The 15500-nt window shown below is 35.5% G+C and overlaps 1 protein-coding gene across 6 annotated transcripts in view; it reads left to right on the plus strand.

The window, feature by feature from the left end:
* IDE (insulin degrading enzyme) overlaps positions 1-15500 on the plus strand; it is a 111675-nt gene that overhangs the window by 66715 nt on the left and 29460 nt on the right. For all 6 annotated transcript variants that reach the window (XM_074339386.1, XM_074339387.1, XM_019739427.2 and 3 more), the window contains 6 exons: positions 3419-3531; positions 4044-4206; positions 4914-5006; positions 5453-5544; positions 6490-6570; positions 10134-10237. In XM_074339386.1, the coding sequence (XP_074195487.1) occupies positions 3419-3531; positions 4044-4206; positions 4914-5006; positions 5453-5544; positions 6490-6570; positions 10134-10237 (646 nt within the window). The remainder of the gene's footprint in view (positions 1-3418; positions 3532-4043; positions 4207-4913; positions 5007-5452; positions 5545-6489; positions 6571-10133; positions 10238-15500) is intronic.

The raw sequence follows: 15500 nt of genomic DNA on the forward strand, positions 1-15500 counted from the left end.
ACCTTATAGAAAATAGCATCCCTTCTCCCACTTTCTGTCCTCTACCTGCTTTAGTTTTCTTCATAATATTTATTACCACCTTTGTTGTCTACTATATCAGAATGTAAGTTACTTGAGAATAGAAACTGTTTTGTTCACTGCTTTCTCCCTCGTGCTTCCTGGGATGGTCTTTGGTACATCATAGGTACTTGGTAAATAAATACTGTAAGAATAAACAATTTTATGACAGCATTTTAATAACATGGGAAAACGTTCTTAGTATATTAAATAGAAAACAAACGTAGTCTATAAAAACACTGTGTGCTATATGGTCCCATTTGGGGATATGAAAAAAATTCTAATAGATGCAAATGGTAGGCATATGAGGAAACAGAAAAACACATACTGGAAATTTAATAATGTGCTGTAGTAGTTAAGAACTCATGCTCCAGAGTCCCACACCTTGGGTTTGAATTCCAGATATACTTCCTACTTTGTTGTGTGGCTGTGAGCTAACAAAGTTACTTCAGTTCTCTGAACCTCAGTTTTTGCCTTTGTAAAATGGAGGTGGCACCTCATGTCTGTTTTGAGGTTTCATTGAGATAATGCAGAAAAGGTGTTTAGCATAGTACCTGGCACATAGCAAAAGCTCCATTAATGGTGGCTACTCTTAGCATCCCATAATCATGAGGTTATGGATGACTTTTGTTCTCTTTGCTTTTGTTTTTCTAAGTTTTCTGCTATTGGCAAATGTTACTTAGGTAGTTAGAAAATAAACGATTATGTATATTTTAACTTGGTAATAGGAACCAGGATAAAAAATGGGTCCAAGGAGTAAGGGCTAATAAAGTGTGCTTTATAATCCTACGTACTTTCTAAATGTAGGTAGGTCTGGAGTGTTAAATATCACGTGGTATTTAGAGTCTAGTCCTGGCAATAGGTGCCCAAACTGTATTTTTGTCTATGTCATACTGAGATAAAACACATGATTTTAATAAGCACTTATTGGGCAGTTGATAATGATAGCAGGTGAATCAGACATGAACCCTGCTTGGTTTAGTGGAAGTGACAGAATAAGTGTCTAAACGAAACGAGATGTTTTCAGTTCCCTGATCACATACACATCACTCTCCCAGTGGGACTGACCTGTGCTAAGCTCAGTGAATTTGATGAGGGGTCTGGTAGACATGTCCTTACAGTACAGAGGAGTTAGCAGGAAGCAGGATCTCTTAGAGGATTAAAAGCTAATCCGTCCTTCTTCTGGGACCAGGGTAGAGAAAGAGTTACGATGTGGAAGGATTTCTGTCACAAAGGGACAAAAACGTTTTTCTCTGTTCTCCCATGGGGCCGTCCCTCTAGTTGTGGCAGCACTAATTACCTGGACACTTGGCAAATAGGTACCTATCAAGTATGGACACTTATTGCCAAGTCCTATGATGTAAAGATGAATGAGACCCAATTCCCTGATCTCTGGTAGCTCACAGCTGAGTGGTGAAGACAGATTGCAGTATTGTACAGATGCCTTACCTTTAAAAATCTACCTTTTTTGCTTTTGGGCTACAAATACTCAAAAGGTGTATCTGGTAGAATGCCTTTTGCTGTAAAGCGCCTCGCTGTCATCAGCACTTCAGGTCAACAAACCTTTGTTGGCTGCCCACCTTGTTTCAAGTCACATGTCCCATCTGCGTCTCTTTATGTCAAAGATGTCTCTGATATTTCTCACTCCAAATATACCTACTTCATTCCTGAGTTCACTTTTTATATAACAAGCAGCCATTGATCTGCCTTGGATTTGGATCTGGATATTTTGGGGTCCTTCATACATGCCAAAAAAATTGAAGTAAACACACAAAATTTTATAAATAAAGTGCAAATGCCCACATTCATAGGCCTAGAAAAGAATTTCATACTATATAAAGGCAGTTCTCAAATAGTGATTAAATGCTCTCTCGAGAGTTCATAGAAAGTTCAAAATGGGTCATAGATTATCAAGGGAAATTTCTTACTTGATTCACACGCTTCCTGAAAATAACAAGTGATAAATGTTTATACCATTTATAAATAACCTATTTTTGAGACAGAATCAAGGTGAGTGGTTATCTTGTTTATAAAAAGAGAACCTTTTTTACATATTTTCCTTTTTAGAATAATAATAATGTATACACAGAAAAAATTTCGTCCAACACAGAAGGGTATAAAATGGAAATCAAGTTCTTCTTCCTCATCCCATCCAAGACTACCTCTTCAAAGATAGTCACTTTCAGTCATTTCTTATTATGCTTTCAAAAGTAGAATTTTGTTAATATACTTACGTATATGTATGTTTGTTAAAAAATTAAACAAGATTATATTACATGGCATTGTTTTGTTGCCTGTAGTTTTCATTTAATAGAGCTTTGAGATATTTCCATATCAGCAAGTACAGATCTCTCCCTCATTAAACAGCTGCATAAAATTCTAATGTACAGACATTTCATAACATCTACACATTGATAGATGTTTAGGTCATTCCCATTTTTTGTTGTTATAAACAGTGCTGCAGTGAACATCTTATACATATAACTTTATAAACTTTTGCGAGTATAACTCTTTATAAAAAAAATATAGGTAGCAGAACTTCATTTTGGTGGCCATATAATTTTATCAACAATGAAAAGTCTTTGAGTAAGTTTGGCATACACATTATGATATAGAATCATTTAATGTTAGACCTTGGAAGAGACTTGTGATCATCTCACCCAACTTCCTTGTTTTATAGAACCTGGAGTGGATAACCACTTTGTCTAAGTGGTCAGTTGACATGGTTGCTTGGTAAAGCTGTGGTTAGAATCCAAGTCCTCTGATCCCCACCCAGGATTCTTTTCATCATTTTATACTATTCCCCCACAAAATCAAACTCTAATATTTGACTTTTAACAATGGGCATAGATAAAGTGAATGTCTCAGTCTATCAGCTGATGATGGTTTAGTATATACTTATTGGGAATTGTAGGTAAAATAGTTTCCAAACACAACTAATTATTCTATTATTTTTTTCTAATATTTGTTTTAAATTTATTGCAAGATAACATTTGTGAAACAGTTTTTTAAACGATAAAGAAGCAGACACATGAGGTATAATCACTATCAATATTGCTTAGCAGCTTTAGAAGTTATATAGTCACTGGTAGGACTTAATTGAGTGCTTCAATTTTATCAAAAGCAGTTTGTTTTTGTTTTTAATTCTAAATTTTCCTTTTAATAGTCCTGAGATGTTTCAGGAGATCCTTTGGTTCCCCCCTCCCTGCTTTATTGAGATATAACTGACATATAACGTGTAAGTTTAAGGTGTACAATGTAGTGATTTTATATATGTACATATGATCCCAAGGTCTTAAATACTGCTTGTCGTATGTTATGATTAGGTTAAGTTCTGTTTTCATTATTTGTTTTATTTTAGAATCTTTAGACGACTTGACTAATCTGGTGGTAAAGTTATTTTCTGAAGTAGAGAACAAAAATGTGCCATTACCAGAATTCCCTGAACACCCTTTCCAAGAAGAACATCTTAAAGTAAGTACATGTATTTCTAGTGTTTTTTTTTTATGGACTTAACATATGCCTAGTTTACCAAAGAGTAGGTGAAAAATTTGAGAGGTTTCATTATTTATATAGCTTTTAGTATTTGGATAATCAAATCACTTTCACATTTATTAGGGACAAGTATCACCAAAAAGATACCAATATGATCTGATCTTTGCATGCTAAAGGTAGTTTTGGTAGCGATAGCCTTGGCAGACTATAAAAGCTATGATCTAGTGCCAGTAGGCAAGCATCCAGAAGTTTTTAGCTGCATGGGCTAGGGGACCAAACATGGGCCGCATACCAACTGTAATGACATTCCACAAGAAAGAGGCCAGGCCTTTCTTTCTCTGTGATCAGTAGGGTTTTCTCTGGCAATTGATTGTTTCCAGAATTTGGGCTACTTCCATGATAATCAGTATTATTCACAATGCGTAAATATTTTATTCCGTAGGTGTTGGATATAGCGAATCTTTTGTGATTTGTTTGTTTTTTTTCCCCAGCAAATTTACAAAATAGTACCCATTAAGGATATAAGGAATCTTTATGTGACATTTCCCATACCTGACCTTCAGAAATACTACAAATCAAATCCTGGTCATTATCTGGGTCATCTCATTGGGCACGAAGGTCCTGGAAGTCTGTTATCAGAACTTAAATCAAAGGGTAAGTCTGTTGTGCTCCAACTTCTGAGTGTAGTACCCCACCATATCTTTCACTCTGGCTTTCAATTGCTCCTAACTATTTTCTGTGAAAAACTGCTTTTGGGTGAGACCATTTGGAAATACGGGAAAGTAAGGTGGTAATTGTTAGTGTGCTTTGTTTTTCGCTTTTTTTTTTCCTTTTTTTTTTGTGTGCTTTGTTTTTCGCTTTTTTTTCCCTTTTTTTATAATTTCTTTTACCCTTCATAAGATATTGTGGTGCATGTTTTAAATAAAAAAAGAGGTTAAAAAGTACAAGCTCACATTGGATATTCTTTACCATCTCTGTGAAATGTCAATACCCATTGTTTATTTCCCTGCTCTTACCCATGAAACCAGAGGGTGTAGTAGGATCTAGTTAACAGATGATTTCCAAGGCTCCTCTTATCTCAGACTCTGCTTTTATATAACACACATAGTAATCTACTCTTGATTTGGGAACTGACTTAAGGAGTCCTGAGGAAAGCTCCCAACCCCCCAAAAATCCCTCGAGTCTTCTGCAGTGTCTGAAACTGCTTTTCTGAACTTTTTTCTGTTTTTTGGGGGGATGGTCTTTTCTGCAAGAGGTCTACTCTAATCTTTGGGGAACATACAGTATGTAATTTTTAAAAAATTCCTTGTCTTAAAAGAAGCTACACATGTAGTCATGTTGATGTCCTTTGAATGTTACAGGCTGGGTTAATACTCTTGTTGGTGGGCAGAAGGAAGGAGCCCGAGGTTTTATGTTTTTTATCATTAATGTGGACTTGACTGAGGAAGGATTATGTAAGTATTGACTTTTTTATTTTTGAATGAACATTGACTTCATGTGATTTATTTTTTTAAACTTCTTTATGTTGTGGATCTCTTTCATGTTGTAAAACTTTATACATTTTAATTCATCCAATTTATCCATTGTATTTTTCATGTGTAACATGGCCTTCATTTCATGGATGATTTTCCCACCTTAACGACTGATCATTATGTTGCACTTGTAAAATGTGGACTTGGCTTTTCATTTGCTTGTTTACTGACCCAAAGCCCCTTCTGTCATATATCCCAGAGCCTGGAGGGCCATGTGTGTGGAACCCTAAAAACCAGGCCCACGGAGGTGAGAACTCCATTTCTAAGAGGGACCAACTTCTACTTACCTGACTTTACCTTAGGAGTGAGCTCACTGATTTATAGGATTTGAGGACTGAATGGTTTTTAAGTGTGCCCCTTTTTTCCAGTACATGTTGAAGATATAATTTTGCACATGTTTCAATACATTCAGAAGTTACGTGCAGAAGGACCTCAAGAATGGGTTTTCCAAGAATGCAAGGTACTTTTGTTTCACCAAAATTTTTCTTAAAATTTTCATAAAACATATATATGTGAATTAATTTAAATTTAAGGCCCACTGAAACTTGAAGGGTTTTTTTTTTCCTAATCTAAATACAATTTTGTAATGCATAGCAGCTTTAGTTAAGGCTTAGTTGTACTCGTCTGATTGGCTGTCTGGGGCACAGAAGAGTGAAGACATCATGTAGCCTTTTTCAGGAGGGAAGAAAGCCAGCAGTTTCTTGAGCTTCTCTCTATCAGGGCTAACTTGACTATGCCGGAAGCCTCATTTATTACCAGCCTCATTGGACCTGGTAATAAAAATCTGTAGCAAACTTTCAAGGAAATAGTGAATTTGTTTTATATATGATTGTGGTCTTAAAAGTGATTTTATGACTGTATGTATGGAAAAGCCTGGCTATTTTCTCTCTCTCTCTCTCTCTCTCTCTCTCTCTCTCTCCCATAAAACAAAACGTATTTGTCTTCCAAAATTTTAAAGGCTTCTTTTAAAAGGTTTTTTTTTTAAAATATGGACTTTATATTTAAGGCCTATCAAAATTCTGAAATGTATTTTAGGATGAAAGATATCCTCTTTACCTAGGTAAGTTTCAAGGTATAATCTCTGTGAAGTTTTTGACAATAAATTCTAATCTGGGTGCAATTCTCTGAATGGGTCAACACAATCATCATCAATGCAACTGTGGTATCTCACAAGTGTCTTTTACACAGTTTTTCTAATTCTTTCACTAATTTGGCTATAGAATCATATTCTCTATGTTATTTTCATTCATGTTCTATACATTTCTAAATCAAGCATAGTCATTTTACAGAAAGTGGAATAATGTTAAATATAGAGTAGATATTCTATAGTGCAAAACAGACACTAAAAAAGGTATTTAAAAATAATAATTAACTTATGTCTAATTGGATTAACTTTCCATTTTAGGACTTGAATGCTGTTGCTTTTAGGTTTAAAGATAAAGAGAGACCACGGGGCTATACCTCTAAGATTGCAGGAATATTACATGTAAGTTTGCTGTTATTTTACTGTATATATTGGTTTATAGAGTATTTCAGTAATCCTACATATCTTTCAGTACTACATAAATGATAAAAATTGAAGCTGCAGTATAAAATTTTAGATTTTGCAGCAACCAGGCAAACTTTGATGTCAAGACATGCTTAAAATCTTAATTTTCATCATCCTAAAAATGATCATCTGTAATATTTTTCATTACCTAGGCATTTTGCTTATTGGCTTTAAATATTTTTCAGTTCTGCAATATATCAGTTGCTAATTATGTGAAAGCTATAGATCATTCACTTTTCTCCGTTTCCATTGCTACCACTCTAGTCTGAACTACCAGTGTTTCTTGCCTGCACTACGATCATAGTCTGTTACCAGGGTTCCCTGTTTTCCTTCTTGTCCGCACTATAGTTTATTCTTCCAGCCTCAGTGATCTTTTGAAAACCAAAATCAGATGTTTCAAGTCCTTCATTGGTTTCCCATCAGAATTGGAATAAAATCCAAAACTTGACCTTGGCCTTCAGGGTGGATCTGGCCCCAGCCTATCTTTCTGATCATATTCCATACCACTCCCTAGCCCACCTTTCCCATTTCCATTCCACTCCAGTGATGCTATTGCCTAATCTTCAAGCATTAAGTTTATTCCTCCCTCTCAGGGTCTTTATACTTGGTGTTTTCTCTACCTGGAATACTCTCTGATCTTTGCTAGTTTCTTCTTATCCTTTAGGTCTCCAATCAAATGTCTCCTCAGAGAGACCTTACCTGGCTCCCAATCATACCCCTGCCCTTTTTTAACTTCTTCAAAGCACCTATCAATATAATGACAGTATTTGTTTATTGTCTGCCTCCCTCCCAATTAGAATATAAGTTCCTTAAAGAACAGGGGCATCATCTGTCTTATTTTTTTTCTTTTTTTTTTTTTTAATAGTTTCAGATGCACAAAACAAAGTAATACTTAGATGTTTATCATTTATATCCCTCACACTGTGTCAACCCCCCTCCCCCCATCCACTATCCCTCTGACATTGCACACAGCCATTACATCTCCACTGTCTCTATTCCTAATGCTGTATTCCCCTTCCTGTAAGTATATACATACATATATATATATATATATATATATATATATATATATATATATATATATATATAAACTTGTAGTTGACATTCATTATTGTTCAGCTTCAGCTTCAGGTGTACAATGCAGTGATCAGGCATCTACATCATCCCTGAGGTGGTCTCCCTAACAAGACAAGTATTCCATCAGATACCCTACAAAATCTTTACAACATTATTGATTACATTCCCCAAATTAACTTTCGTAACCCCATGGCAATCTTGTGGTTACTGACTGCTTTCTAATCCCCTCACCTTCCCTCTTATTCCCACCCCCCTCCCATCTAGCAACCCTCAGTTTTTCCTCTATGTCTCTGAAACTGTTTCCGATTAGTTCATTCACTTATACTTTTCTTTAGATTCCACATATAAGTGAGATCATATGGTATTTGTCTTTCTCTGTTTGACTTATTTCACTTAACATAATGTTCTCTAGGTCCATCCATGTTGTTGCAAATGGTAAGATTTCTTTCTTCTTTATGGCTGTGTAATACTCCATTGTATAAATGTACCACAGTTTCTTAATCCAGTTGTCTACCGATGGGCATTTTGGTTGTTTCCATGTCTTGGCTATTGTGTATAGTGCTGCAATAAACATAGGAGTGCATAAATTTTTTTGAATTAGAGTTTTGGATTTCTCTGGATAAATACCTAGGAGTGGAATTGCTGGATCATAAGGTAGTTCCATTTTCAGATTTTTGAGATACCTCCATACTGTTTTCCATAGTGGCTGCACCAATCTGCAATCCCACCAACAGTGCACAAGGGTTCCCTTTTCTCCACATCCACGCCAGCACTTGTTGTTTGTTGATTTATTGATGATAGGTGTGAGGTGGTATCTCATTGTGGTTTTTATTTGCATTTCTCTGATGGTTAGTGAAGTTGAGCATTTTTTAAATAATGTCTGTTTGCCATTTGTATGTCCTTTTTAGAAAAATGTCTCTTTATGTCCTCTGCCCATTTTTTAATTGGGTTGTTTGTTTTTTTGGAGTTGAGTTGGGTGTGTTTTTTATAAATTTGTGATATCAACCCCTTATCAGATATGTCATTGGCAAATACCTTTTCCCATTCAGTAGGATCCTTTTTTGTTTTATTGATGGTTTCCTTTGCTGTGAAAAAACTTTTTAGTTTGATGTAATCCCACATGTTAATTTTTTCTCTTACTTCCCTTGCATGAGGGGATACATCAGTAAAAATCTTACTCTGGGTAATATCTGTAAACTTTCTTCCTATATTTTCTTCTAGGAATTTTATGGTTTCAGATCTTACATTTAAGTCTTTAAGCCATTTTGAATTTATTTTTGTATATGGTGTAAGGAGGTGGTCCAGCTTCATTTTTCTGCATGTGTCTGTCCCGGTTTCCCAACATGATTTATTGAATAGACTGTCTTTACCCCACCGTAAATTCTTGCTTCCATTGTCGTAGATTAAATGGTCATATAGGCATGGATTTATTTCCGGGCTCTCTATTCTGTTCCATTGATCTATGTGTCTATTTTTATGCCAGTACCATGCTGTTTTGATTACTGTAGCCTTGTAGTATAATTTGATGTCAGGTTTCGTTATACCTCCCACTTTGTTCTTACTTCTCAAGATTGCTGAGGCTATCTGGGGTATTTTATGGTTCCATATAAATTTTAGGATTATATGTTCTATTTCTGTGAAAAACGTCATTGGTAGTTTGATAGGAATTGTGTTGAATATGTATATTGCCTTAGGCAGTACGGACATTTTAACTATATTAATTCTTCCTATCCATGAACATGGGATGTGTTTCCATCTATTTGTATCTTCTTTCATTTCTTTCTTCAGTGTCTTACAATTTTCTTATCTGTCTTATTTACCATTGTATCCATAGCAGTACCAAGAATAGTGCGTGGTACTGACTAGGTGTTCATTAAATACCTGTTGAATGAATGCATCAATCTGTCTGAGTATATTAGAAGTTGCTCTTAATAAAAAGCATCTTTTACATTATTTTTCTTCAATAGCTGAAAATATAAGCTATTTTCCCCCCACAACAACTTTCTAAATGCTTATCTGTCTGATTGCTATGGAAACTTGAGAGAAATTCTATTGATAAAAATATATGTACTTTATATTAAGAATCTTGTAGTTATCAGCATTTAACCATCAAATTTTCTTATCAAGTACTCAGTTTTAAGCCAGAAATATTACTCACATTTTTCCCTGGACTAAATTGTGATTTTACTCTCAATAATGTAAGTGTATTTGGGGATTAACTACAAAAATCATGCCACAATATAAAACTGCTTAAAATATGGTCAGAAAGCAAAAAGAGAAGATTTTCTAGTAGAGTAAAATTTTCATTGAAGGAAGGGGGGGGTATAAAATAATGTATTTAATGTATTAGAGATTTGTTTGCTTTTTAATAAGTTAGCTTTGCACATTTTATTTATTTATTTATTTATTTTCCTTTTTCAAAGTATTATCCCCTAGAAGAAGTGCTCACAGCTGAATGTTTACTGGAAGAATTTAGACCCGATTTAATAGAGATGGTTCTCGATAAACTCAGACCAGAAAATGTCCGGTGAGTCACTCTACATGTTTTACTGTTACATACTCAATTTTCAATAATGATCAGAATCTGAAATTTTGAAATTGCGAATAAAACGTTAAAACTTTTTATCAAGCATGATTACGAAAGGAGAGAGAATAGTATAATGAACAATACCAAGCTTCAACAATCAGTACATGGCCAGTCTTTTTTATCTTTACCCACCTGCTTCACTTACCCTCCCTCCACTCTAAATTTTTTTGAGACAATATCTCTAAAACATGAAGACTTGTTTTGTTAACATAATCATAATTTCATTATCATGAATAAATAATAGATCATCTTAACCTGGCTTCATCCTAACTCAAATGCCCAAAGAACCCAGCTTACCTATCTGGTTTAATAAATAAGTGAGAACACTCTTCTTTTTTGTTTGTTTGTTTGTTTGTTTGTTGTTTTTTAAAGATTTTATTGGGGAAGGGGAACAGGAATTTATTGGGGAACAGTGTGTACTTCTAGGACTTTCTTCCAAGTCAAGTTGTTGTCCTTTCAGTCTTAGTTGTGGAGGGCACAGCTCAGCTCCAGGTCCAGTTGCCATTGCTAGTTGCAGGGGGCACAGCCCACCATCCCTTGTGGGAGTCGAACTGGCAACCTTGTGGTTGAGAGGACATGCTCCAACAAACTGAGCCATCCAGGAGGGAGCTCAGCTCAAGGTGCCGTGTTCAATGTTAGCTGCAGGGGGCGCTGCCCACCATCCCTTGTGGGGACTCGAGGAATTGAACTGGCAGCCTTGTGGTTGAGAGCCCACTGGCCCATGTAGGAATCCAACCGGCAGCCTTCCGAGTCAGGAGCATGTAGCTCTAACCGCCTGAGCCACCGGTCCGGCCCTTCTTTTTGATTTTTTTGAGTGGAAGTAAGGATTACAATTTCAGAATTCTTCTGACCATCCAGTGATAAATCAGGAGATCAGAAGTTGTAGGAGTTCTTACAGTTAACAGAGGTATTCCTGTTAGAAGAAGTTCAGCCGTAAAGAGATTATGAGCTAACACATGATATTTCTGCCTTAAAATTGAATTTCATCTATATTGTTCTAAAGTCAAATAATAAAAGCAGTATACTAGACAGACATGTATTTTGCATTTTTAATTTTTCTCCTCAAGCTCATATTTCCAAAATTATGGGAACTTAATGATTGAATAGATAATGTCTTTTGACATAGTAATTTATGAATAAAATCAACCATTATCCATTATCCATATGAAAAAAGATGAAGCTTGACCTTTACCTTACACCATTCATAAACATGAATTTGAGATAGATTATAGACCTAAGTATAAAAGCTAAAACTATATAACATCTAGAAGAAAGCATAGGAAAATATCTTAAACTTTGGGATAGGCAAAGATTTTTTAGACCACAAAAAGCAGTAATCATTAAAGAAAGAACATTGATAAATTAGACTTCATTGAGATAAAAACTTCTGCTCATAAGGTCATTTATGCATTTGCTTACATAATTAAGGTATATTGAAGAAAAATACTCAGAGTACATACTAAATTATTTTAGGCAAGTGAAAACGTTTAAATATTTGTATTTTCCTCAATGTAGCTTATACATTCTTTAAAAAAAAAACCTAAATCCTGCTGAGTTTTATTATAGACCTTCTAAAACCAAAACCTCCTGTCAGCACAAGGAGAAAAAGCTTTAAACTTAAATAATAGAACTCACTAGAAAATTGGTAAGATTCCTTTCAGTGACCAGTTATGAGTGGTTTTGTTACTTACTAGTCATGAGATCTTGGATGGGTCACTTTTTTCTTTAACCAATGTTTATTGAATAACTAATGTGAAAACTCAGAGTTCATCATCCTGCAAAGGGGACATGTGAAAAGTTAACTTCATATAATGTCTTGAACGCAGGCTCTCATTTAATTTCCTTGAAACTTGCCCATCTGCAAAATAACGATAGTACTTTATCTTCCTAGCTGATGCAAAATGATTTAACAAAGTTGAAAAGTATTGTACAAATACAAGGTCATGCTATTAAGATTATATTATTTGCTAAGGATGTGCTTTTTTTGCAAGAAAAATGATTTCAATTATATTCATATAATCCTTGCTGCAATAGAGCAAGCAATTTATCCCAGCAACGCTTCGTAGGAGTAAATTTGCAGGAGTATACATTTTACTTTTGTTTAAATTGCCTGTTTCTAAATTTGATATCTTATGCAATTAGAGTTGAGAACCTTTTCTTCTCTCTACCCTCACCTTTGAAGAAAAAGCGTTTTCTCTATAGGATTGGTCTCTACGGCTGTTATAATTTTAACTGTAGCAGGTCAGTGATAGAGTACAAAACAGCCTGCAATAATAGTGCCAGCTGCCAGGCCAGACTGAGGTTGCTTAAGGGTAAGATTTCTTTCTTTAATACCTACTAAGACAAATTTAACGTTGCAACCAGGTAGGAAAATAAACAGGAAAATCCTTCAGAATGAAAGGAACGTTAAAGGTCACTTAATCTACCCTTCATTAGGTATATCTCTTCTGCAATATCTCCAACAGCCTCAGCTTAAATTCCTCCAAAGATGGGGAATTCATTAAATATCCGGGTTCCCAGTTCCATTTTGCCAGTCTTAATTGTTAGAAAGTTATTTTGAATGTTGAGACTTGATTTACTTTTTCAAAGATGTTTATCTGTTACTACTCCATCATCATCATCACCCGCCTCCTTTGATCCTATCATTTGGTGCCCATTTTGCCATATTAAACCTACAAATACAGCTGTAAAGTCTTTGCCACATGCCTTGTGTCAGTCATAAATTCCATTCATTTGGGAGGAGTTACTCTTGGTGAGTCCATGCAGGTCCTCGTGATAACTGTCTTCTTGTCCAAATATTTGATAGTTTGACAGTTGACTGTAGAATTTTATCAGGGGTCAATGCGTAATCCAGTGATTTATGATTTTTAGGCTACACTCCTTTCCCTTTCTGAAAATTAGAGCATTCGCACATCTCCTGTCTTCTGCCCCTTCTCCTGTCCTCTGGGATTTCTAAAAGGTGATGGGCAGATATTCTACTGGAATTTATTAGTTGCCTAAGCATCAGAGAATATGACTCATCTGTGTAAGTTCATTTGAATCATATGGCTGGCTCACTCACCAATCCTGGGCTTCAATTCCTGTTTTCTGTTTTTAGTCCACCTTTGCAGTTTAAAGACCCATGTTTCTTTCTAAGACAATCAATGTACATAGGAGGTGAGTAGCCCTGTTGTCTAACATGAGATCAGCATATCACATCCAGCTTTAGGTCGTGTATCCTATTGGATTATGAATTCCTTCTAGATAGGCACTGTGTTTTATCTTTCCGAGAATTCAAGCTGGTATTGGCTCAGTAAAAGTTGATTAAATATTCTAAACTTTTAGCCTAACCTTTCTTTTTTCTTGCTTTGAAAAACCGTTTTCAACATGTTTTTTAGCGTTTTTCATGGACCTCAATTTCCTTAGCACTCATGTCACTGTTCTTCAAGTTTGATTTTGAGTCTCATCAATAGATTGTTTTTCACCTGCTTTCTTCTGTGTGTATCTTTTAAAAATAAGACTTGATATCATGATATTATAGAATTCTACCTACTAATGGAAGGATAGAGTTCTTGTAGTTAGAATCCTTATGTAAAAAGTAATGAAACTGAAGCCCTGCGACTTGCCTAATTTAGATCTTAACCTTGACTTTGGCAAGATCTCAAAGAAAGTGAGTCACAACTATCTACCAGAATCCAAGTTTTTGATGGCCATGTATGTCTGTGCCCTTTCTAGTAATTCTGTTTGCATTCATCACATTTATCTATAAAGCCTCTCCTTATTCTTGGATGTCTGCTCCCTTTTTATCTCTCAGGGATTATTTATAAAAACCTCATGAGAATTTATTGTTTGGGAACCATATTGCCTTTTAACATCTATAGTCAGGATATTTCTTGTTTCTGAATGGGTCCCATCCAGCTCCAACAGCTATTCATTCCCTCTGAACATTCTAGCCCACTGTTTCTTTTTCTCGCTGTTGTAAATTTCAGTATGAAAAGAAAAGGTCATTTTCTCTCATATTTCCAAGGATCACGTCAGCACCACATCAGTATCGAATTCTTTGTGATCAGAATTAAAGGAGAGCATTGCCACACACATAGGTGCCTGCACACACAGAACACAATTTAAGAAAAAAATTCACCAAGACTATTTTTAGCATAATTAGATGCCCAGCATATAGTCTAAGATGATACAATATCTGTGCCAGTTTTTCTTAGCTGTCTGCAGTTAAATATACTGCAGCTATCTGTGGTATACTTTGATTATTGTGACTTCTCTTTTCTCCTAATTCAAGTGCTCTTGTGCTTCCACACTGGTTCATAGATTTCAATATAGGTTTGAGGTGTGTATATGCTGTCTCTGTTGTTATTCCCCTTCCCTACCTTTCATCATTTTTTTTTAAAATACATACTCTTCCATTGTATGTTTCAGTTTTGAATTCCTCAGTGGTACACTAACTCTTGGTCTGCAAAGGTATCTCTTTTTGACAGGCCCATATTCAGTATTTGCCTAGTTTGAGAAACTATGTTTATATAATTAATATTTACTTCCTTATAATAACATTTCAGACGTTACCCATACACTTTACTATGTGACTATCTGAATCCCTTAGGATTCTACCTGACAAATCTCCTTAATTTCCCTGCTTTTTTAACCTGAGCATTACTGGGCAGCCTCCAGGGTCTGCTTCTTTCTGTGTCATAGAGTCATCCTCCCAGAGCATTTGGCAGCTTTCCCTGAGCTTTTTCACCTTCTCTCTCAGAAGTAAGTTTAAAGTTTTCTTGTTTCACAGGGCAAGTCCACTGATAAATGAATGCTTCAGGTTTCACAAGTCATTATCAGTCCCTTGTGCCTTATTCTGATGCATGGGCTGTCCCTTCAGGGAAACCAAAACCATCTATGTAACAAACTTTTCCAAAATCAAGTGTGTCGTGGAAGAGAAGATGGGAGTATCACTGCTCTATCAGGTTATTCTACTTCTTAACACATTTTTCAGAGGTCTCCTTGAGAATCAATCCATCCATTTTTGAGAAATCAGTAGGAGTGGAAGCAGTTTCTAGGGCTGAGTCTTACTAGGCTCTGTCATATATTGAATGATAGCCCTTAAGAAACAGCATGTACCCTTCATGCGGCCATGTGATTTCTATACATACTTTATACATACCTCCCAAAAGGGATTCTCAAACAGCCAACATGCATCACTTCTGGACACGATGACAGAACT

Source organism: Rhinolophus sinicus, linkage group LG07, assembly GCF_036562045.2.
Source record: "Rhinolophus sinicus isolate RSC01 linkage group LG07, ASM3656204v1, whole genome shotgun sequence".
NCBI lineage: Eukaryota > Metazoa > Chordata > Mammalia > Chiroptera > Rhinolophidae > Rhinolophus > Rhinolophus sinicus.